The following is a 21,036-nucleotide window of genomic DNA, read 5'->3' on the forward strand; positions in this document are numbered from 1 at the left end:
TAAGACAAATACACACACACACACACACACACACACACACACACACACACACACACACACACACACACTACAGTGTGTACGTAAAAGATAAAAGGCCTGAGAAGGAACTGAGAGCCTAATTAGGTTTTAATTGATTCGGGAGTGGGCTCTCTCGCCTGTCGTGGATTAGAAGCGATGACTGAGTGTTTCTCAGATGTGATTATTGACCTGAGCTCTCCGTCTCCCCAGGCCCTGATGAATACATGTATGAAGGCTGGCCGAGTGGCAGAACGGAGTCTCTCACACACACACACATCCACATGTGCGCAGACAGACAGGCAGGCAGGCAGGCAGGCAGGCAGGCAGGCAGGCAGACAGACAGACAGACAGACACTCGTCCCAGTCAAGTCCATTAGAGTTCACCTTGCATTTTTCGGACTCCTTCCCTCCCCCCTTCTCCCTCACTATGTGACTGGGGTCTTTATGGGTTATGGAGTCCTGCTTGTTGGGACCCATGATGGTTTCCACCAGCCCTCCATAGAGGCCAGAAGAAACCCATAAGGGGTGAGAGGTGGAAACTTAAGGAAGTCCTTCGGGGCTGTTGTTCAGCACCAGTCCAGGCATGCCTTTTCTCCTCTACTCCTTCCCCCTCATCCTCCTCTCATCCTCTCAACTGCTAACAGATCCTGCTAATTACCTTCCACACCTTCCTTGTTTTTCTGGGACTTCCGTCCACCTCTGTGCATTCCCTACAGGCGCCAGGCCAGGGACAATCCCCTCAGACAGACAGCCTAGCCTGGGAGTGTGTGTGTATGCGCGGGTGTGCGTGCTTGCCTGTGTGTCCGCTTGCATGTGAGTGTGTCTGGGAGAGGGAGACACACACAACCACTCTGAAAACACCATGGTATAACTAGGGTGAGAACCATTTCGCCTAAACCTTTGCCCCAGACTCTCACCACTGAGAACAGAGTCCAGTCTAGTTCCCTTCCACCACTCTGTGGGATGAGTGTTGCACTTGACAACAACAAAAAATGCAAATATCTGTTCCTAGAACAGTGGCATGGCAGGTGTAATCTACACTCACAAACTTAACTGTGTAGTTTATATTGACAAAATGCCATTTTGAGTGGTATACAAAAGAAAACGGCTATGAATTTGTGTGACTGTTGCTTCCATTACGGACCATATATATATATTTGTTGCCACCATTCACTCTTAATCTAAAGTGCTCAACAACCACAGCTATATACGGCGCTGGTGGTCAACAACAGGGCTGAGGCCCAGACACTAAAAGGAAGTAAGGCTTCTTAGTCTCCCTAGCATAGAGCCACCTCATGCACCTCATGTACGCCTAATAAGGCATAAGTGCCTCTGAAATATTAAGTAGACGCTGGGAGAGAAATCCCAACAGATTCCCCCAGCTGCCGTCTTCAATCTGGCCTTAGAGCGAATAGCACTCAGAGCGGCCATCTCCGAGCCGTTTGCTTACAGTAGCTTTACAGTTACAGATAACTGGGGTTTGCATCCCAAAAGGCACCCCTATTCCTTATATAGTGCACTTATTTTGACCAGGGCCCATAGGTCGTGCACTATTTAGGGAATTAGGGTGCCGTTTGGGACACAGGCGGGGGCTAAACCGCTAACAGCTAACCACAAAGTGTCTATATAGGCCTATAGGCTACGGCCCAAGGCTTTTTAAAGGGGCATCGCCATCGATCCCGCCAGTCTGGTTGGTGTGAGTATCTACTGCTGGGATGCCCTGTATGACCTCCTTACGCCTGTATTAAAAAAATTAATTTTTCTCTCTGTCTGTCTGTGTCTGTCTGTCTTTCTCCCTCTCTCTGAGCATGAGAGAGTGTCTATGTATTTAAAGACTATGGTCAATTGGAGTGATCGGTTGGTTGACTATTAGCGGCTATTGGTGTGGTCAAGTACACTGGACAGTAATGTGACCGTAACTCAGTGACCATGACTTGTGACTTGTTGTTACGGTGCGTGAATGAGGACCCAAAAGCGAATCAACTTAAACAGAGCTTCTTTAATTACCAAACATAGGTAGGCTCAGATGGACCGGCAGATTCCGACAGGACAGGACAAGGTTACAGCAAACATGACGACAGTCTGGTTCAGGCATGAATGACACAAACAAACAAGAATCCGACAAGGACAGGAGCAGAAACAGAGAGAGATATTGGGACCTAATCAGAGGGAAAAAAGGGAACAGGTGGGGAACGGGGTGAATGGGTAGTTAGAGGAGACAAGGGACAGCTGGGGGAAAGCGGGGGAGAAAAGGTAACCTAACACGACCAGCAGAGGGAGACAGGGTGAAGGGAAAGGACAGAGACAAGACAACATGACAGTACATGACAGTACCCCCCCACTCACCGAGCGCCTCCTGGCGCACTCGAGGAGGAAACCTGGCGGCAACGGAGGAAATCATCAATCAGCGCACGGTCCAGCACGTCCCGAGAGGGAACCCAACTCCTCTCCTCAGGACCGTACCCCTCCCAGTCAACTAGGTACTGATGACCACGGCCCCGAGGACGCATGTCCAAGATTTTACGGACCCTGTAGATAGGTGCGCCCTCGACAAGGATGGGGGGGGGGGGGGGGGGAAGACGAGCGGGGGCGCGAAGAACGGGCTTAACACAGGAGACATGGAAGACCGGGTGGACGCGACGAAGATATCGCGGAAGAAGAAGTCGCACTGCGACAGGATTAATGACCTGAGAGATACGGAATGGACCAATGAACCGCGGGGTCAACTTGCGAGAAGCCGTCTTAAGGGGAAGGTTCTGAGTGGAGAGCCAAACTCTCTGACCGCGACAATATCTAGGGCTCTTAGTTCTACGCTTATTAGCAGCTCTCACAGTCTGCGCCCTATAACGGCAAAGTGCAGACCTGACCCTCTTCCAGGTGCGCTCGCAACGTTGGACAAAAGCCTGAGCGGAGGGGACGCTGGACTCGGCGAACTGAGATGAGAACAACGGAGGCTGGTACCCGAGGCTACTCTGAAAAGGAGATAGCCCGGTCGCAGACGAAGGAAGCGAGTTGTGGGCGTATTCTGCCCAGGGGAGCTGTTCTGACCAAGACGCAGGGTTGCGAAAAGAAAGACTGCGTAAGATGCGACCAATAGTCTGATTGGCCCGTTCTGCTTGACCGTTAGACTGGGGGTGAAAGCCGGAAGAGAGACTGACGGAAGCCCCAATCAAACGGCAAAACTCCCTCCAAAATTGAGACGTGAATTGCGGACCTCTGTCCGAAACGACGTCTGACGGAAGGCCATGAATTCTGAAAACATTCTCGATGATGATTTGTGCCGTCTCTTTAGCAGAAGGAAGCTTAGCAAGGGGAATGAAATGAGCCGCCTTAGAGAACCTATCGACAACCGTAAGAATAACAGTCTTCCCCGCTGACGAAGGCAGTCCGGTGACAAAATCTAAGGCGATGTGAGACCACGGTCGAGAGGGAATAGGAAGCGGCCTGAGACGGCCGGCAGGAGGAGAGTTACCGGACTTAGTCTGCGCGCAGACCGAACAAGCAGCCACGAAACGACGCGTGTCATGCTCCCGGGTGGGCCACCAGAAACGCTGGCGAATGGAAGCAAGCGTACCCCGAACGCCAGGGTGGCCGGCTAACTTGGCAGAGTGAGCCCACTGAAGAACGGCCAGACGAGTAGGAACGGGAACGAAAAGAAGGTTCCTAGGACAAGCGCGCGGCGACGGAGTTTGAGTGAGTGCTTGCTTTACCTGCCTCTCAATTCCCCAGACAGTCAACCCGACAACACGCCCCTCAGGGAGAATCCCCTCGGGGTCAGTGGAGGCTACTGAAGAACTGAAGAGACGAGACAAAGCATCAGGCTTGGTGTTCTTAGAGCCCGGACGATAAGAAATCACGAACTCGAAACGAGCGAAAAACAGCGCCCAACGCGCCTGACGCGCATTAAGTCGTTTGGCAGAACGGATGTACTCAAGGTTCCTATGGTCAGTCCAAACGACAAAAGGAACGGTCGCCCCCTCCAACCACTGTCGCCATTCGCCTAGGGCTAACCGGATGGCGAGCAGTTCGCGGTTACCCACATCATAGTTACGTTCCGACGGCGACAGGCGATGAGAAAAATACGCGCATGGGTGGACCTTGTCGTCAGAGAGGGAGCGCTGAGAAAGGATGGCTCCCACTCCCACCTCTGACGCGTCAACCTCGACAACGAACTGTCTAGAGACGTCAGGTGTAACAAGGATAGGAGCGGATGTAAAACGATTCTTGAGGAGATCAAAAGCTCCCTGGGCGGAAACGGACCACTTAAAGCACGTCTTGACAGAAGTAAGGGCTGTGAGAGGAGCTGCCACCTGACCGAAATTACGGATGAAACGACGATAGAAGTTCGCGAAGCCGAGAAAGCGCTGCAGCTCGACGCGTGACTTAGGGACGGGCCAATCAATGACAGCTTGGACCTTAGCGGGATCCATCTTAATGCCTTCAGCGGAAATAACAGAACCGAGAAATGTGACGGAGGAGGCATGAAAAGTGCACTTCTCAGCCTTCACAAAAAGACAATTCTCTAAAAGGCGCTGGAGGACACGTCGAACGTGCTGAACATGAATCTGGAGTGACGGTGAAAAAATCAGGATATCGTCAAGGTAAACGAAAACAAAGATGTTCAGCATGTCTCTCAGGACATCATTGACTAATGCCTGAAAGACAGCTGAAGCGTTAGCGAGGCCGAAAGGAAGAACCCGGTATTCAAAGTGCCCTAACGGAGTGTTAAACGCCGTCTTCCACTCGTCCCCCTCCCTGATGCGCACGAGATGGTAAGCGTTACGAAGGTCCAACTTAGTGAAAAACCTGGCTCCCTGCAGGATCTCGAAGGCTGAAGACATAAGAGGAAGCGGATAACGATTCTTCACTGTTATGTCATTCAGCCCTCGATAATCTATGCAGGGGCGCAGAGACCCGTCCTTCTTCTTGACAAAAAAAAACCCCGCTCCGGCGGGAGAGGAGGAGGGGACTATGGTACCGGCGTCAAGAGCTACAGACAAATAATCTTCGAGAGCCTTACGTTCGGGAGCCGACAGAGAGTATAGTCTACCCCGGGGGGGGGGGGGGTTCCCGGAAGGAGATCAATACTACAATCATACGACCGGTGTGGAGGAAGAGAGGTGGCCCTGGACCGACTGAACACCGTGCGCAGATCGTGATATTCCTCCGGCACCCCTGTCAAATCACCAGGCTCCTCCTGTGAAGAAGAGACAGAGGAAACAGGAGGGATAGCAGACATTAAACATTTCACATGACAAGAGACGTTCCAGGAGAGGATAGAATTACTAGACCAATTAATGGAAGGATTATGACAAACTAGCCAGGGATGGCCCAAAACAACAGGTGTAAAAGGTGAACGAAAAATTAAAAAATAAATGGTTTCACTATGATTACCAGAAACAGTGAGGGTTAAAGGTAGCGTCTCACGCTGAATCCTGGGGAGAGGACTACCATCCAGGGCGAACAAGGCCGTGGGCTCCTTTAACTGTCTGAGAGGAATGTCATGTTCCCGAGCCCAGGTCTCGTCCATAAAACAGCCCTCCGCCCCAGAGTCTATTAAGGCACTGCAGGAAGCTGACGAACCGGTCCAGCGTAGATGGACCGACAAGGTAGTGCAGGATCTTGAAGGAGAGACAGGAGTAGTAGCGCTCACCAGTAGCCCTCCGCTTACTGACGAGCTCTGGCCTTTTACTGGACATGAAGTGACAAAATGACCAGCGGAACCGCAATAGAGACAGAGGCGGTTGGTGATTCTCCGTTCCCTCTCCTCAGTCGAGATGCGGATACCTCCCAGCTGCATGGGCTCAGCACCCGAGCCGGCAGAGGAAGATGGTAGTGATGCGGAGAGGGAGGCGACGGAGAGCGCGAGCTCCTTTCCACGAGCTCGGTGACGAAGATCAACCCGTCGCTCAATGCGAATAGCGAGTTCAATCAAGGAATCCACGCTGGAAGGAACCTCCCGGGAGAGAATCTCATCCTTTACCTCTGCGCGGAAACCCTCCAGAAGACGAGCGAGCAAGGCCGGCTCGTTCCAGCCACTGGAGACAGCAAGAGTGCGAAACTCAATAGAGTAGTCTGTTATGGATCGATTGCCTTGACATAGGGAAGACAGGGCCCTGGAAGCCTCCTCCCCAAAAACAGATCGATCAAAAACCCGTATCATCTCCTCCTTAAAGTCTTGATACTGGTTAGTACACTCAGCCCTTGCCTCCCAGATTGCCGTGCCCCACTCACGAGCCCGTCCAATAAGGAGAGATATGACGTAGGCGACACGAGCAGTGCTCCTGGAGTAAGTGTTGGGCTGGAGAGAAAACACAATATCACACTGGGTGAGGAACGAGCGGCATTCAGTGGGCTCCCCAGAGTAACACGGCGGGTTATTGATTCTGGGCTCCGGAGATTCGAAAGCCCTGGAAGTGGCCGGTGGATCGAGGCGGAGATGGTGAACCTGTTCTGTGAGGTTGGAGACTTGGGTGGCCAGGGTCTCAACGGCATGTCGAGCAGCAGACAATTCCTGCTTGTGTCTGCCTAGCATCGCTCCCTGGATCTCGACGGCTGAGTGGAGAGGATCCGAAGTCGCTGGGTCCATTCTTGGTCGGATTCTTCTGTTACGGTGCGTGAATGAGGACCCAAAAGCGAATCAACTTAAACAGAGCTTCTTTAATTACCAAACATAGGTAGGCTCAGATGGACCGGCAGATTCCGACAGGACAGGACAAGGTTACAGCAAACATGACGACAGTCTGGTTCAGGCATGAATGACACAAACAAACAAGAATCCGACAAGGACAGGAGCAGAAACAGAGAGAGATATTGGGACCTAATCAGAGGGAAAAAAGGGAACAGGTGGGGAACGGGGTGAATGGGTAGTTAGAGGAGACAAGGGACAGCTGGGGGAAAGCGGGGGAGAAAAGGTAACCTAACACGACCAGCAGAGGGAGACAGGGTGAAGGGAAAGGACAGAGACAAGACAACATGACAGTACATGACACTTGTGGCAGATCAGACCTGTGCAATGACCTCAGTAACCCCCCCCCAAGTCTATGGCCCATCAATTCCTCATTACAAGCGGAAAACAGCCATTGATCTGATTCCAACAGCTCCCATCTCCCCCCAGGGAGTGTAGCAGACACACAGGATGATATCACACTCACATGTTGAACCTCTCTATTGCTACGCCTCAATGGCACTTCCCCAGTGATGAAACTAAGTGCACGTCCTAAATGGCACCCTATTCCTTATTGGGCCTGGTCAAAAGTAGTGCACTAAATATGGAATCGTGTGCCATTTGGGATGCAAACCGAGGCACATTAGTATGGGGTGCCGTTTGTAAAGTTAAATGATCAATTCTAAGGAAGAACATGACTGCAGGCTGATAGAACTGTACGGATATCAAAGCTCTACTAAATCGTCACCTCCAGTTGACAATGTGGGGCCCACAATAAAAATGACCTCATAAAAAAAAACTGCATAAAAACAAAATTGATCTTTGCGAAGGTGTGTCAGCTTTTATGGTGTGTGTGTGTGTGTGTGTGTGTGTGTGTGTGTGTGTGTGTGTGTCGCGAACATCCTTCAATTAGTTTAATCCCACTGTGCAAAATAAAGTACTTCCACACCAGGGCAGAGAGAGAGAGAAAGAAAGAGAGAGAGAGAGAGAGATGAAGAGAAATAAATAGAGATAGAGAGAGAGAAAGAAAGAAAGAGAGATAGAGAGAAATATATATATAGAGAGATAGAGAGAGAGAAAGATAGAGAGAGAAAGATAGAGATAGAGAAAGAAGGAAAGAGGGATAGAGAGAGAGAGAAAGATAGAGAGAGAGCGAAAGAGAGATAGACAGAGAGCGAGAGAGAGAAAGAAAGAAAGAGAGAGAAAGAGAGAGAGAGAGAGAGAGAGAGAGAGAGAGAGAGAAAGAAAGAGGGATAGAGAGAGAGAAAGAGAGAGAGAGAAAGAAAGAGAGAGAGAGAGAAAGAGAGAGAGAGAGAGAGAGCGAGAGAGAGAAAGAGAGAGAGAGAAAGAAAGAGAGAGAGAGAGAAAGAGAGAGAGAGAGAGAGAGAGAGAGAGAAAGAAAGAAAGAAAGAAAGAGAGAGAGAGAGAGAGCTACGGAGAAAGTGGGATGCACCTCCTGCACTCCATATCGGTATCATCCCTTCAGCCCTGGTTCCAGCCAATGGCAGATTGCATTAGAGATATAGGCTTGATATTTCATCTCAGCCTTTATTGCATTTATTCCACATCAATCTACTCTGGGCTTGGAGGTAAAAGCCATTTGGCACCCTGCCGGACTCTGCCTGAAATTAAATTCTGAATTAAAGTGCCACCTCAGATATGTGAAGTCTGCATAACACTGGGTATTTTATTGCTGCAGCAGTGATGATCTGTGCGGTTGAAGCTACCAGAGCCTTTGACTCTTTGAACCCCGGGAAAGTGCTGGTTGGCCGGAAGAGGGATTAATTCTTCAGTATGGTGTGGGTTATAAAGTAAGGCTGACCTTAGGTGGGCCAACCGAACACTTTCCTTGAGTTCACATGCTCAGGGTCTCAGAGTAATTTACTCTCAGGAGAGACCATGGCACTGACATAATGTTTATGAGATGATGAGACATACAAAAGACATGGCTTACATAGAACTGTAATTGTCCATAGATTAAAGCCCTTTACAACTCTCGCAACTATGTCACATATTTACAATAAACACAGTCCATTTGTAATATTTACATTATACAGTATATACAGTATATTCAGATAGCATTTAAATAATACCCTGACCGTGTCTCCTCCCCCTCCAGAGGTTTATTCACTAAGAGCAAAACGGGCTGAAATGAGGAGGGACAAACTTGAACTCGTTTCAAAATGTTTTTCCGTTGCCCAAAAATTGTTACTGTTTGCTACGGTGTGCACTAATGAATACAGTCCAGCATTACCACTCCCTCACCTCAAACCAGAAGAGAAAAACTCCAAGTCTCCCTCCTGTCTCCCCAGTCAGACATACTGCTATGCCTAATCACTCAGGAAGGAGGAAACAACACACAGCTGCACCAGAAACACTAACTGGAAGCTATTTGAACCCAGTCTAAAGCACTCTGTGGGAGATGGGGGGGGGCATGTCGGGCTGCACTTTGGCTTTCTCCACTTTGTTTCGTTGCTGTTTTGGCCATGAGGGCCAAGGAACACATCTTCAACAAACTAAATCTGTATGTGTCCCAAATGGCACCCTATTCCCTATACAGTACAGTGTTCTCCGGTCAAAACACCATCCAGGGAATAGGGTGCCATTTGGGACACATACTACATTAAAAAGGCTATAGCAGCATTAGTGAGAAAAGGGAGTTATAGGTTGGTCTTTATGAATAAATAACATTGCTGATGTGTCTCTCTTTTCTAATGGGGCTGTAAAGTATGGGCCTTTTTCTCTGAGGGGAGAGGATGCGGAATGGATAGTGGTTGCCATGGGTTTCCCTGCCGATTACACACACTCTCCCAAACATGTGTGCATGTGCAGGTATACACGCAAAAATAAGGACATACACACACATACAGAGAAGCACGCACACGCATGAAGAAACACACACCCACACGCACGGGCACCCACACGAACATACAGAGGCATGTGCACCCACCCACAGCGTTTACAAAAAGCACCCACACACATCTGAGTGGAAGTGAGAGAGGGCAAAGCCTGAGATCACACAGTCCCCTCAGGCTAATACAAAAACAATCCACAAAAAAGTAGAGCATTTCTGAGGAGGCTTTTCAATTCTCTCTCTCTATCTCTCTGAAATACTGATTAACGACAGTGAGCACATTCATTGTATCCGTCTATCACAGAACTACACATGCTATCTATGACTAGGGGGATTTTAATGGGGATTTACGTTACACAAGACCAGATAGAGACATCAAATTCAACAACCACCCGAGCCACATAGAATTGGGAGTTATGGGCCTCCCGAGAGGCGCAGTGGTCTAAGGCACTGCATCGCAGTGCTAGCTGTGCCACTAGAGATTCTGGGTTCGAGTCCAGGCTCTGTCGCAACCGACCTCAACCGGGAGACCAATGGGACGGCGCACAATTGGCCCAGCATCGTCTGGGTTAGGGGAGGGTATGGCCGGCAGGGATGTCCTTGTCCCATCGCACACTAGCGACTCCTGTGGCGGACCGGGCACAGTGCGCGCTGACATGGTCGCCAGGTGTACGGTGTTTCCTCCGACACATTGGTGCGGCTGGCTTCCGGGTTAAGTGGGCATTGTGTCAAGAAGCAGTGCGGCTTGGTTGGGTTGTGTTTTCGTGGTATCCAACTACCAATTATATACCACGAAATTGGGGAGAGAAAAAAGGGGTACAAAAAAAATAAATAGAAAAAAATAAATGGGAGTTATAGATCTCATTCTCATTGAATGCAAGTCTAAGAAGTAGTAGATCTGTTCTATGTGCGGCATTTCTATGCTTCCAGTTCTTACGTTTCGTTTTAACGTGTTTAACTTTCAGTTTTGTACACCAGCTTCAAACAGCTGAAAATATTGCTTATGGAACATATATTTCACAGCGATTTAGATAGTAGAATGATTCTCTACACTATACTTGCTTGTTTTGTCACATAAACTGAAATTAGGTGAACTATTCGAATTTTTGCAACCAGGAAATGACAGAGAAATGTCTTCATAGTGCAGCTTTAAGAGAGCAGTAGGAGAAAGGCCAGAGCATGATGACTGACTGATATGAGGTCAGAGAGACAATAGAAAGGCATATGATTCATATTATACATCTCTATGAAAGAGGAAACTGACCAAGCTGGTTCCCATCTAGCCTGTAATCGCTCCACTGAACTCCCTCTCTCAAATCTGTTTTCCTGATAACTTCACCACATCACCCCTGTCTTTCTTTCAACCATTCTCTCCATTCTTTCATCCACGTTCCTTTTCTCCTCCACCCGATCAACCTCATCCTCCTCTCTATTATCAATCAATTCTATTCGTTCATCCCCACTCAATATTCAAGTATTCAACCCTGACAGTCTTGGCCCTTTCTTACCTACTGTAATGGCCAACACTGTAACTATGGCTAACTATGAACTCTCTGTTACATATGTATAACCAGTCAGAGGCAGATCTGAAGTTAAAACCATCTCCGGTCAATCTCCCTCCTTCTCTCCCTCCCTCTCTCCTTCTCTCCCTCCCTCTACCATTTCTTCGAGCCTAAGTATATCCAAAAGGCCTCCCTCTCTCCCTTTCCCCCCCCCAATCACCCCTCTCCGCCTTCTCTCCCTCCTCTCTCTCACCTGCAGTCCAGTCTCTCCAGTTCAAAGTGGGGGTTGAAGTTCAGGACGATGCGCTGGGAGGGCTCCGGGGCCGTGATGACCCACTGGCAATTCTGGTGGGGCGGGTACTCCAGAGGGTAGCCCGGGGACGTGATGTAACCTGCGTCGCTGGCATCCAGGGTGCCCCCACACACCTCCCCTGAGAGAGAGAAAGAGAGGGAGAGAGAGAGAGATAGAGATATGGTCAATACACAGACTCAAAACATCTACGAATACAAACCTTGCGATTATTGATTTGAGAATTTGTCTTCTTATTCCACAGTGATGTGATTTGTGATGTAGTGACGCACGATTTGTAATAATATCTGTGTCAGAGATACGTAGTGTTCACATGAATTCTACTATAGCAACAAAATAAGACAACCACGCACACGTCTCCCCCATGCAGACAAACTAACCCCACACCATGGCTCTAATCTCTCCTCTGGGAGCATTCTCTAAATGTAATTGTTGTTCTGGCAAGGCAATCTGCAAACATTAGAACACATTCCCTGATCCTATCGGCTCTCTCCCAGGAACAATAGCCTGCCAATAGCATCGCTCGTCTGGCCCAGACAGGAAGTGACAGTAGACCCCCTGTCTAGGGGTACAAGGGTTCACCCCGAATCTGTAATGAGAAGCCAGAGAAACAAAGCCTTTATTTTCGCCGTACGCCCACGCCTCATTCGCCATTCCCTATCTCACACAAACACGCAAAGCACACACAAACACATCGGGAGACAATACAGTGAGGTCCCTCATCAGTCATTTTACTGCAGTATATGATTTCCCGGTCATTATTATTCTAAATGGAAGGCGAGATGAGGAAGACAAAAAATGTCTCTCCACAATGTTCACCATGACAACGATGCTAGGGGTGGTTAACTCTTTCCGTGCTGACAGAGGCTGCGTTCCGATTCTTTACCCTTCTCCTGAAGTGATGCATTCATTTACTCTCCCTCATGCTTATGGTGCAAGCATGGCTGGAGGGAGTTTCCACCATTATCCCAACACCAGTTCATTCCTTTTAAATCCACGAGGGGGAGTGTACAAGTGAACAAATCGGGAGAAGGGTAGAGAATCGGAACACATTTTTTATTTAACCTTTATTTAACTAGGCATATCAGTTAAGAACAAATTCTTATTCACAAAGACGGCCTACACCTGCCAAAACCGGATGACGCTGGGCCCTATGGGACACCCAATCACAGACGGTCGCGATACAGCCCGGATTCGAACCAGAGTGTGTGTAGTGACACCTCAAGCACTGAGATGCAGTACCACAGACCGCTGCGCCACTCGGCAGCCCAGTGAATATAAGGACATCAATGAAAATGGCGATGACTCAATATTCTGTTTCATCTGCTTCACCTATTCCAAGTTATGTGAGCACATCATCAAAGGGGGGGGGGGGGGGGGATTGGAGGGTTGAAATATAATAGACTGTTATAGTGTTGACATTTTCAAGGCTATTGTATTTTAAAAGGCACACTTAGGTTTTGGTGACATTTGATATAATAGTGAAACCCTACCATCCTTACTTGGATAGAAACTCACACACACTTATGTATACACACGTGTGCATGCACACACACACACACACACACACGCCAGTCCAGCCTATCACTCAAAACACCTATCACTCAATACTGCAACCAAAGCTCAATAAAAAGACCAAAAGTAGAAGAAAAGTCTCTTTATCTCCCCTGGAGGATTCAGACATGTGCAGGACTATAAAGTCTGCCTATGGAGTGTTCTTCCCTCCCCACCACCTCCATGTCTTCATCTTAAATGGCACCCTTATCCCGATTTAGTGCACTACTTTTGACCAGGTCCCATAGGGAATCCCATGGTTCTGGTCAGAATAGTGCACTATAGAGGGCAAGGGTACTCAAGTACTATTTGAGAAGGTCCGGTCACACAAATTCCCTAGTTGGCAAAGGTCCGGATAATGTAAAATATCACCATAGTAACAAACCCCCACTTCGCAACCCCAAACTGTTCACACCCCTCTTGTCTGCAATTATACACATTTTGTATGGGACATCGTTTTTTTAATGTTTTAAAGCGAATTTCCTGCAATTCCACGCATTCTTCCATGCCTTATGTGTCTTTATATGATACCAGGGGTCAAAGTGCGAGCTCGTAAAAATAATATACACCTACCCATTCCAGGGGTTTTCTTTATTTTTACTATTTTCTACATTGTAGAATAATAGTGAAGACATCAAAACTGTGAAATAACACATATGGAATCATGTCGTAACCAAAAAAGTGTTAAACAAATCAAAATATATTTTATATTTGAGATTCTTCAAAGTAGCCATCCTTTGCCTTTGATGTCAGCTTTGCACGCTCTTGGAATTCTCACAACCACCTTCATGAGGTAGTCACCTGGAATGCATTTCAATTAACAGGTGTGCCTTGTTAAAAGTTCATTTGTGGAATTTCTTTCCTTCTTAATGTGTTTGAGCCAATCAGTTGTGTTGTGACAAGGTATTGGTGGTATACAGAAGACAGTCCTATTTGTTAAAAGACCAAGTTCATACTATGGCAAGAACCGCTCAAATAATCAAAGAGAAACAACAGTCCATCATTAATTTAATATATGAAGGTCAGTCAATGCGGAACATTTCAAGAACTTTGACAGTTTCTTCAAGTGCAGTAGCAAAAATCATCATGCACTATGATGAAACTGGCTCTCATGAGGATCGCCACAGGAAAGGAAGACCCAGAGTCACCTCTGCTGCAGCTGCAGAGGATAAGTTCATTAGTTAACTGTACCTCAGATTGCAGCACAAATAAATGCTTCACAGAGTTCAAGTAACAGACACATCTCAACATCAACTGTTCAGAGGAGACTGCATGAATCAGGCATTCATGGTCATATTGCTACAAAGAAACCACTACTAAAGGACACCAATAATAAGAAGAGACTTGCTTCGTGCAATGGACATAAGACCGGTGGAAATCTGTCCTTTGGTCTGATAAGTCCAAATTTGAGATTTGTGGATCCAACCGCTGTGTCTTTGTGAGACGCAGAGTAGGTGAATGGATGATCTCCGCATGTGTGGTTCCCACCGTGAAGCATGGAGGAGGAGGTCTGATGGTGCTTTGCGGGTGACACTGTCTTTGATTTATGTAGAATTCAAGGCACAGTTAACCAGCATGGCTACCACAGCATTCTGCAGCAATACGCCATCCAGTCTGCTTTGCGCTTAGTGGAACAATCAATTATTTTTCAACAGGACAATGACCCAACATACATCCAGGCTGTGTAAGGGCTATTTGACCAAAAAGGAGAGTGATGGAGTGCTGCATCAGATGACCTGGCCTTCACAATCACCCGATCTCAACAAAATTGAGATGGTTTGGGATGAGTTGGACCGCAGAGTGAAGGAAAAGCAACCAACAAGTGCTCAGCACATGTGGGAACTCCTTCGGGACTGTTGGAAAAGCATTCCAGGTGAAGCTGGTTGAGAGAATGCCAAGAGTGTGCAAAGCTGTCATCAAGGCAAAGAGTGGCTATTTTGAAGAATCTAAAATCTATTTTGATTTGTTTAACACTTTTTTGGTTACTACATTATTCTATATGTGTAATTTCATAGTTTTGATGTCTTCACTATTATTGTACAATGTAGAAAATAGTACAAATTAAGAAAAACCCTTGAATTAGAAGGTGTGTCCAAACTTTTGACTGATACTATATATATATATATATATATTTATTTTCAATTTTTTCCTGGACCAGAGGTCCGTATTGACCCCCGTTCTGGGTCCAGATCCGGTCCTCGGTCCGCCAGTTGAGTATGGGGGATATAGGGAATAGGGTGCCATTTAGGACGCAGCCCATGTCTCCTTTTTGTATTCTCCAAAAGCTGTGCCGAGTTGTCAGTAGTACCGCTAGGGGAAGATTAAGCCATTTGGGAGAATCCTGCAGCCTCAGGACTTTTCCGCTCCCTGAACTGAGCAGACCATTCATGTACAGCTAAGGAGGAGGGCGACGGGGGGGTGGGGTGGAGAGAGGGATGCCAGCAGGGAGAAAGGCAGGTAAAGAGGGATAGATGAAGGGGATGAGGATGATGAGGGAGGAGAGGGAGCGAGATGGAGGGAGAGGGACAAAAAATTGGGAGATAAGAGGGATTGAGAGAGGGGTAGAAGGAATGGAGAGAAAGGATGTGAGACGGAGAAGGATTAAGGCAGAGAAGGAAGGGAGGGAGGTGATTGAGGGGGAGGAAGAAAGAGAGTGTGTAGAGGAGCTGGAGAGAGAGAGCCTGACGAGGCTCATTAAGATATGACCATCCCTGTGGGGACTGACCCTGGAGGAGCTGATGGGCTGTCAGTAGGATATACAGTACATGCAGGGGAGAGGTGTGTGTGTGTGTGTGGGGGGGGGTGCGCAGTGTGTATGTTATCGACTGGGTATGTCTTTGTTTCAGTCCCCTGATAGGGTGGAGAATGTGTACGTGAATGTTTGTGTTTTTATGAATACAGTGTGTTTTTATGAATACACAGTGTGTTTTTCGGAGCACTATGTCTTATGCATGTGTGCTTGTGTGATAAGGAGGGAGGATGAGGAGGGAGCGTTCATTAGAGAGGTAGCCTCATGAATTATTGTGTCTGTGCTGGCTCAGGACTCCACCCATCTCCACACACGCACACAACACTGCACGGACATGCCATAGCGACCCTCAACATATGTGAACAATGTTGATATATAGTATATAACATATAAGTAGCAATAACAGGTGAGGGCATGTGTGGGTCTACAGATAATGGTGTGTATGTGCATACGTGTGAGTGTGTGCATGAACTTGGACGCAAGCGAAATGTGTGCTTTAACGTCTTCAAATCTACTGTACAAGTCTCCGTCTATATATACAGCATCTGCACATCTCTGTGTGTGCACATATTTCTATTAGCGTTATTATCAGTGAACAGCTTCGAACGTGTGGAAGGGCCGTTATAGATCTCCCCATCATAATCTCTCTCTATCTATCTTTCTCTCTCTCTCTTTCCCTCACTCCCACCTTAATTAAAAAAGTGCTGTCGCTTCGAGAGAGGGAATCAGGGGGACAGAGAGATGAGAGGCACCATTCGTTCATCCCTACACAGGGGCTGTGTCCACGGCTGTTTTTAATCTAACCACTCCACACAAGACTGGACGGAGGGAGGGAGGGAGAGAGAGAGAGGGAGGGAGGAAGGGAGGGAGAGATTTGTGACTTTCAAAGCTCTTTACTTTAATCATTAGGCACCTACCATAAGGCCCTACCTACCTTTAGATAATATTAAAGTGTCCTGTATGGCTCAGTTGGTAGAGCACAGCACTGACAACGTCGGTATCATGGGTTTGAGTTCCATTGATGCCACCCGTAAGAAACTGTATGCACACACTACGTCACTCTGGATAAAGACATCTGCTAAATGACATGTTATCATTGATGTTGTTAAGGATTAAGACCAAATGGAACAATACTAAATGAATGTGCAGCAGAAATCGTAGTTATAACGTAGCCATTCAAGTGTACACATTTAGACTTCAGTTCCAATATGAACAACACACAGATTTGGTACCCTAATTCACCATTGGCATGCTAGACTAAAGCCTCCTCTCTCTCCTGAGTTGGAGCACCCATGCATGACTCTTCATAATAGGCTAAGTGGTTTTGGCTAATCAACTAAATGCATTGGGTTGGGTATAGCAATCAACTAATCACCGGATCAATTGACCACAAGCAGATGGCTGCGTTTCGCTGGGTTTTGCTTTGCTAAAATACCGCTGTCCAGATAAATGACCTGTGTGTGCAGTGTGTGTGTGTGTGTGTGAGTGCGTTCACACAAATGAAGCAGCAGACCGAGTGGCCACCAGCTAGCCGATAGGTGTATTATTTATGGTGGCCTTGTTTATAATTTCACCCTTGTCACCTTGTTCCAGGGGGTTGGCGTGTCCCCCTCCTCCCCCCAGCACCCCAGCCCTTCTCCTGGCCAAGGTATTGAACCACAGCCTCTTTTGTTTTTCAGCTCTTGAATGCTAACAACTACGGTCCTGACCTTGTTTCTCTGCTGCTGATGTGTTATAGGAGTCTGGGGAAGATTAAAAAAGATTCTGGGGTAGAGAGAGGGAGGGGGGGGGGGGGGGGTGGCCAAGAGGGGGCATGGAGAGGGAGAGAGGTGGGGGAGACAAGAGAAAGAAGCGAACGAGGGAGAGAAAGAAGCAAGCAGAGAGAGAGGAGGAAAATAAAGCTCTTCATTAATCTGCATTGTAACAGATAGAAAGGTGAACATACAGAGACAAAGAAGACACACACTGGTCCTGTATGTTCAATTAATTACTAGTTAATTATTATGAATTACTTAATTATACTAACACAATCATGAGTCACATTGTTGTGGTTCCATTATGTGCATCCCAAATGTCACCCTATTCCCCATTGTAGTGCATTACTTCTGACCAGAGCTTATTCCCTCCTTTAGCCCTATGGGCTCTGGTCAAAAGTAGTGCACTAAATACAGAAAAGGGTGCTATTTGGGACAAAGACACAGACGTCTCCCTTCTGCTCTCCGACCCCCGAGCGTAGTGTTCATTTTCGTACGCCCAACATCATCAGTTCCTCTGTTCTTAAAACTCTGTGACCCTGCTGTTTGGTACTGTACCCTTTCTTCTCATCTCTATCTGTTTTTCTCGTGCTCTCTCTCTCTCTCTCTCTGGTGTTTGTCCGGGAAAACATGCTCTTGTTCTGCACAACATCTCTGTCACTCTCTCTCTCACAACCTCCTGTCTTTCCCATATCTCCCTTTCCTCTCTCTCTCTCTCACAACCTCCTGTCTTTCCCACATCTCCATTTCCTCTCTCTCTCTCTCGTGCTGCTGTGTGTATGTACAAGATGTGCTGTTTTGAGGAGGACAGGAGAAGGCTGGAACAGTGAGTGCTTTGGCAGGCTGAGGTAACTGAGAATGCACGGGGAGAGCTGCCAAAGGCCCACATCTGAGTCTGATAAATGGGCACACAGGCAGCCAACACTGCAAACAGATCATATTGAATCTCTCTAAATGGCAGGTCCAAAACCACTCTCACACACACTTGAATGTATGCAAACAAGAATCTCACACACAGCACACTTTGGAGCACATTCTAAGGAAGAACCATAGGAGCAGTCCCGTAAACCAGCCAGGGATGCGACACTGAGTAGGCCACAGAGACAGAGCAGAACGGGAGTGAGAAACCAGACAATGTTTTAAAGCTCATGAGAGCTCTAGATCGGGAGTCGGGACTTGGACAAGATTACAAAACTACAACCAAAAAACAACAACTCTTACGCATGAATTATGGATACAACTACTGTGACTTAGGAAGCAAGCCAGCTAGCGTAAAATCAGGACGATTCCCTGAATGGAATGGAAGGTGGCTTCGGTGGCCTTTTCGTCAAAATCTGGTCTTAACGTTGCAGCGCGAGTGGAGAACTGATTGTGTGGCGCCGCCTCGAGCTGCAGAGGCACAAGTGCGATTGAGGCACAAACCGTCACCATAATGATTGCAAGACTCTTGAGATAATGAGCGAGTTGTTGGTGGTGTTCTTGTTGATATTAATGATGATGGTGGTGGTTAGTCTAACTAATATTCTTGTCATTCTCCACTAACAGCAAAATACCAATTGAGGCGCATTATTTTGGTTTGGTCAATGGATTATGTTGTCTACAGACGCGTTTAGAGTTGAGCACTCATTCATGAACTCTAACAAGAAACACAACAAAAAGAAAGTAGGTCCGTTTCCCCCCCTTTTTTAATTATATAATTATTATGTAATTATCACCCTACAAAGCAGAGTCATTGGGCTATTATATGCTAATGTATGTAGGGTTTTTACTTTAAAAAAAATCTGTGATCATAAAATTACAAAACCTGCCTAACATGAACGGCAGTGGAACTTGTACCCCCCCATGCTATGGCAACGACCTATTTTGGGGTATAATAGAAAAGCTTTTGAGTATCAAATAACATATCACCCAGTCCTTTTTCATGGGTGGAATATTGTCAAATTACTCTTGGTATACGACAGAAGTGGAATAGAAATAATGTTCTGGACTAACTAGGATAACGAATGAGAATGGGTTCGTTCATCTTTCAAGACTGAGAGAACATTTTGTGGTTAATAGCAGTACGGTTACACTACACATGATAGATATGGTCTGATAACCAGTAGGCTATCTGATGCCATTCACGGCCTATGTGTTGAAATTCCTGATTTGAAACAGATGGAGCTCGTTTTTTTTTTAAACCAAACGAGTTTTCCAACGCTGAGAAAAACAAGCTATTTTCCTTGTCAGTCTCCAAGACGCAGGTCTAACAAAAAAAACGATGTGAGCTTTCAGTTTTTATCATAGTTTAAAGCAAATTCAGATTTTTAATCACCCATAAAAGGGTAGTTTCGGGTACATTCGGACACGTTTCTTGACAGCCCATGTGTTGAAGAGAACTTACCCTTGTCTCCACGGACTCCCAGTGTTAGACACATTGCAAGTAAAAATCCAATCAGCGATGATAGCATATCCATTTTGGCAATGTTCAATGTCTTGTTATTTTTAAATGGTACTTCCCAGGATCAAATCAGTTGTCCATCAAGAAAATCCACACCTTTTTTTTGCAGAAAATCTAGGAACAAATGTTATTACTCCACGTAGCCTATTTTACTAAAACAATCAACGAATAATGTTTGTTCCAAGTGTACTTAATTGAATAAGAATAGGCTAAAGACAGCGGTGAACAGCTTTCCCTCCGAAGCAGGCATACAGGCTACTTGAACGACACACTGGGATGCCACCTTATAACTTTAATATTGTCGTCCTGACTGGGTTATCAAGCCTCGTGGATGAAATAAACTCCTCTTAATTCCCCGGTTCCATACAGAGCTTGTCCACTGATTTGAAACCTCCTGGGGTATTTCCTACAGGGTCTGATAAGCGGCTCTTAGTCTACCTCCAAATACGACTGAAGCGCTTGCCTTCCCCCCCCCCCTTCTCTCTCCTGTGCTCGCAGGGATTCCTGGACTCCGGCATTTACGACCGATGAGACACAGTTGACTGAACTATAAGCCGACAAAAAGTCTCCGTATTTAGGACAAGAATGGAGCGCAAATCATGAGAAGTGTGACGAACATGAATATAATATGTTCCGAAGGAGAACTCATTCCATCTCTGGCACCACTCCTCTAGTATTTTTGTCTGTAGCGGAGTGTCTCTATGCGCACCAGCGGCGTGTGTATGTGAGTGAGTGAGAGTGTGTGTTATAGCACTTTTGAACAGAGCAGCTATCGCATTACAGTCAGCGCCTCGGCTCCGCCTCCGGTTGGTTGTTGATCATGGAGAGGTGCGCGCACACTCGTAAAACACACAAGCGCGCGGGCACACACACACGTACACATTTCACGTGACGCCAATAGATAAGGGTTCAACAGATAACGCACACCCTATAATCTCAGGCTCGGGAGTATTTCCACAGGCTATTTTCAAGAGAGAAGAACCAAAGAAACCAAAATAAAAAAAAGGGGGAAAAGTGAAGGGGGATGGAGGAAGGGGAGTAGAACATGCATTAGGGCTCCCGAGTGGTGCAGCGATCAAATCAAATCAAACTTTATGTCACATGCCTTGAATACAACAAGTGTAGACCTTACCGTGAAATGCTTACTTACAAGCCCTTAACCAACAGTGCAGTTCAAGAAGAGTTAAG

General features: G+C 47.0%; 1 protein-coding gene across 2 annotated transcripts in view; it reads right to left on the reverse strand.

The window, feature by feature from the left end:
* The window catches only part of LOC110495961 (neuropilin-2), a 75,160-nt gene extending 54,574 nt beyond the window's left edge, over positions 1-20,586 (reverse strand). For both annotated transcript variants that reach the window (XM_036952470.1, XM_036952471.1), the window contains exons 1-2: positions 19,792-20,586; positions 11,295-11,472 (exon numbers count right to left, since the gene is read on the reverse strand). In XM_036952470.1, the coding sequence (XP_036808365.1) occupies positions 11,295-11,472; positions 19,792-19,864 (251 nt within the window). In that variant the 5' untranslated portion in view covers positions 19,865-20,586. The remainder of the gene's footprint in view (positions 1-11,294; positions 11,473-19,791) is intronic.
* Between the last annotated feature and the right edge of the window lie 450 nt (positions 20,587-21,036).

This window comes from Oncorhynchus mykiss, chromosome 18 (assembly GCF_013265735.2).
Source record: "Oncorhynchus mykiss isolate Arlee chromosome 18, USDA_OmykA_1.1, whole genome shotgun sequence".
NCBI classification, from domain to species: Eukaryota; Metazoa; Chordata; class Actinopteri; order Salmoniformes; family Salmonidae; genus Oncorhynchus; species Oncorhynchus mykiss.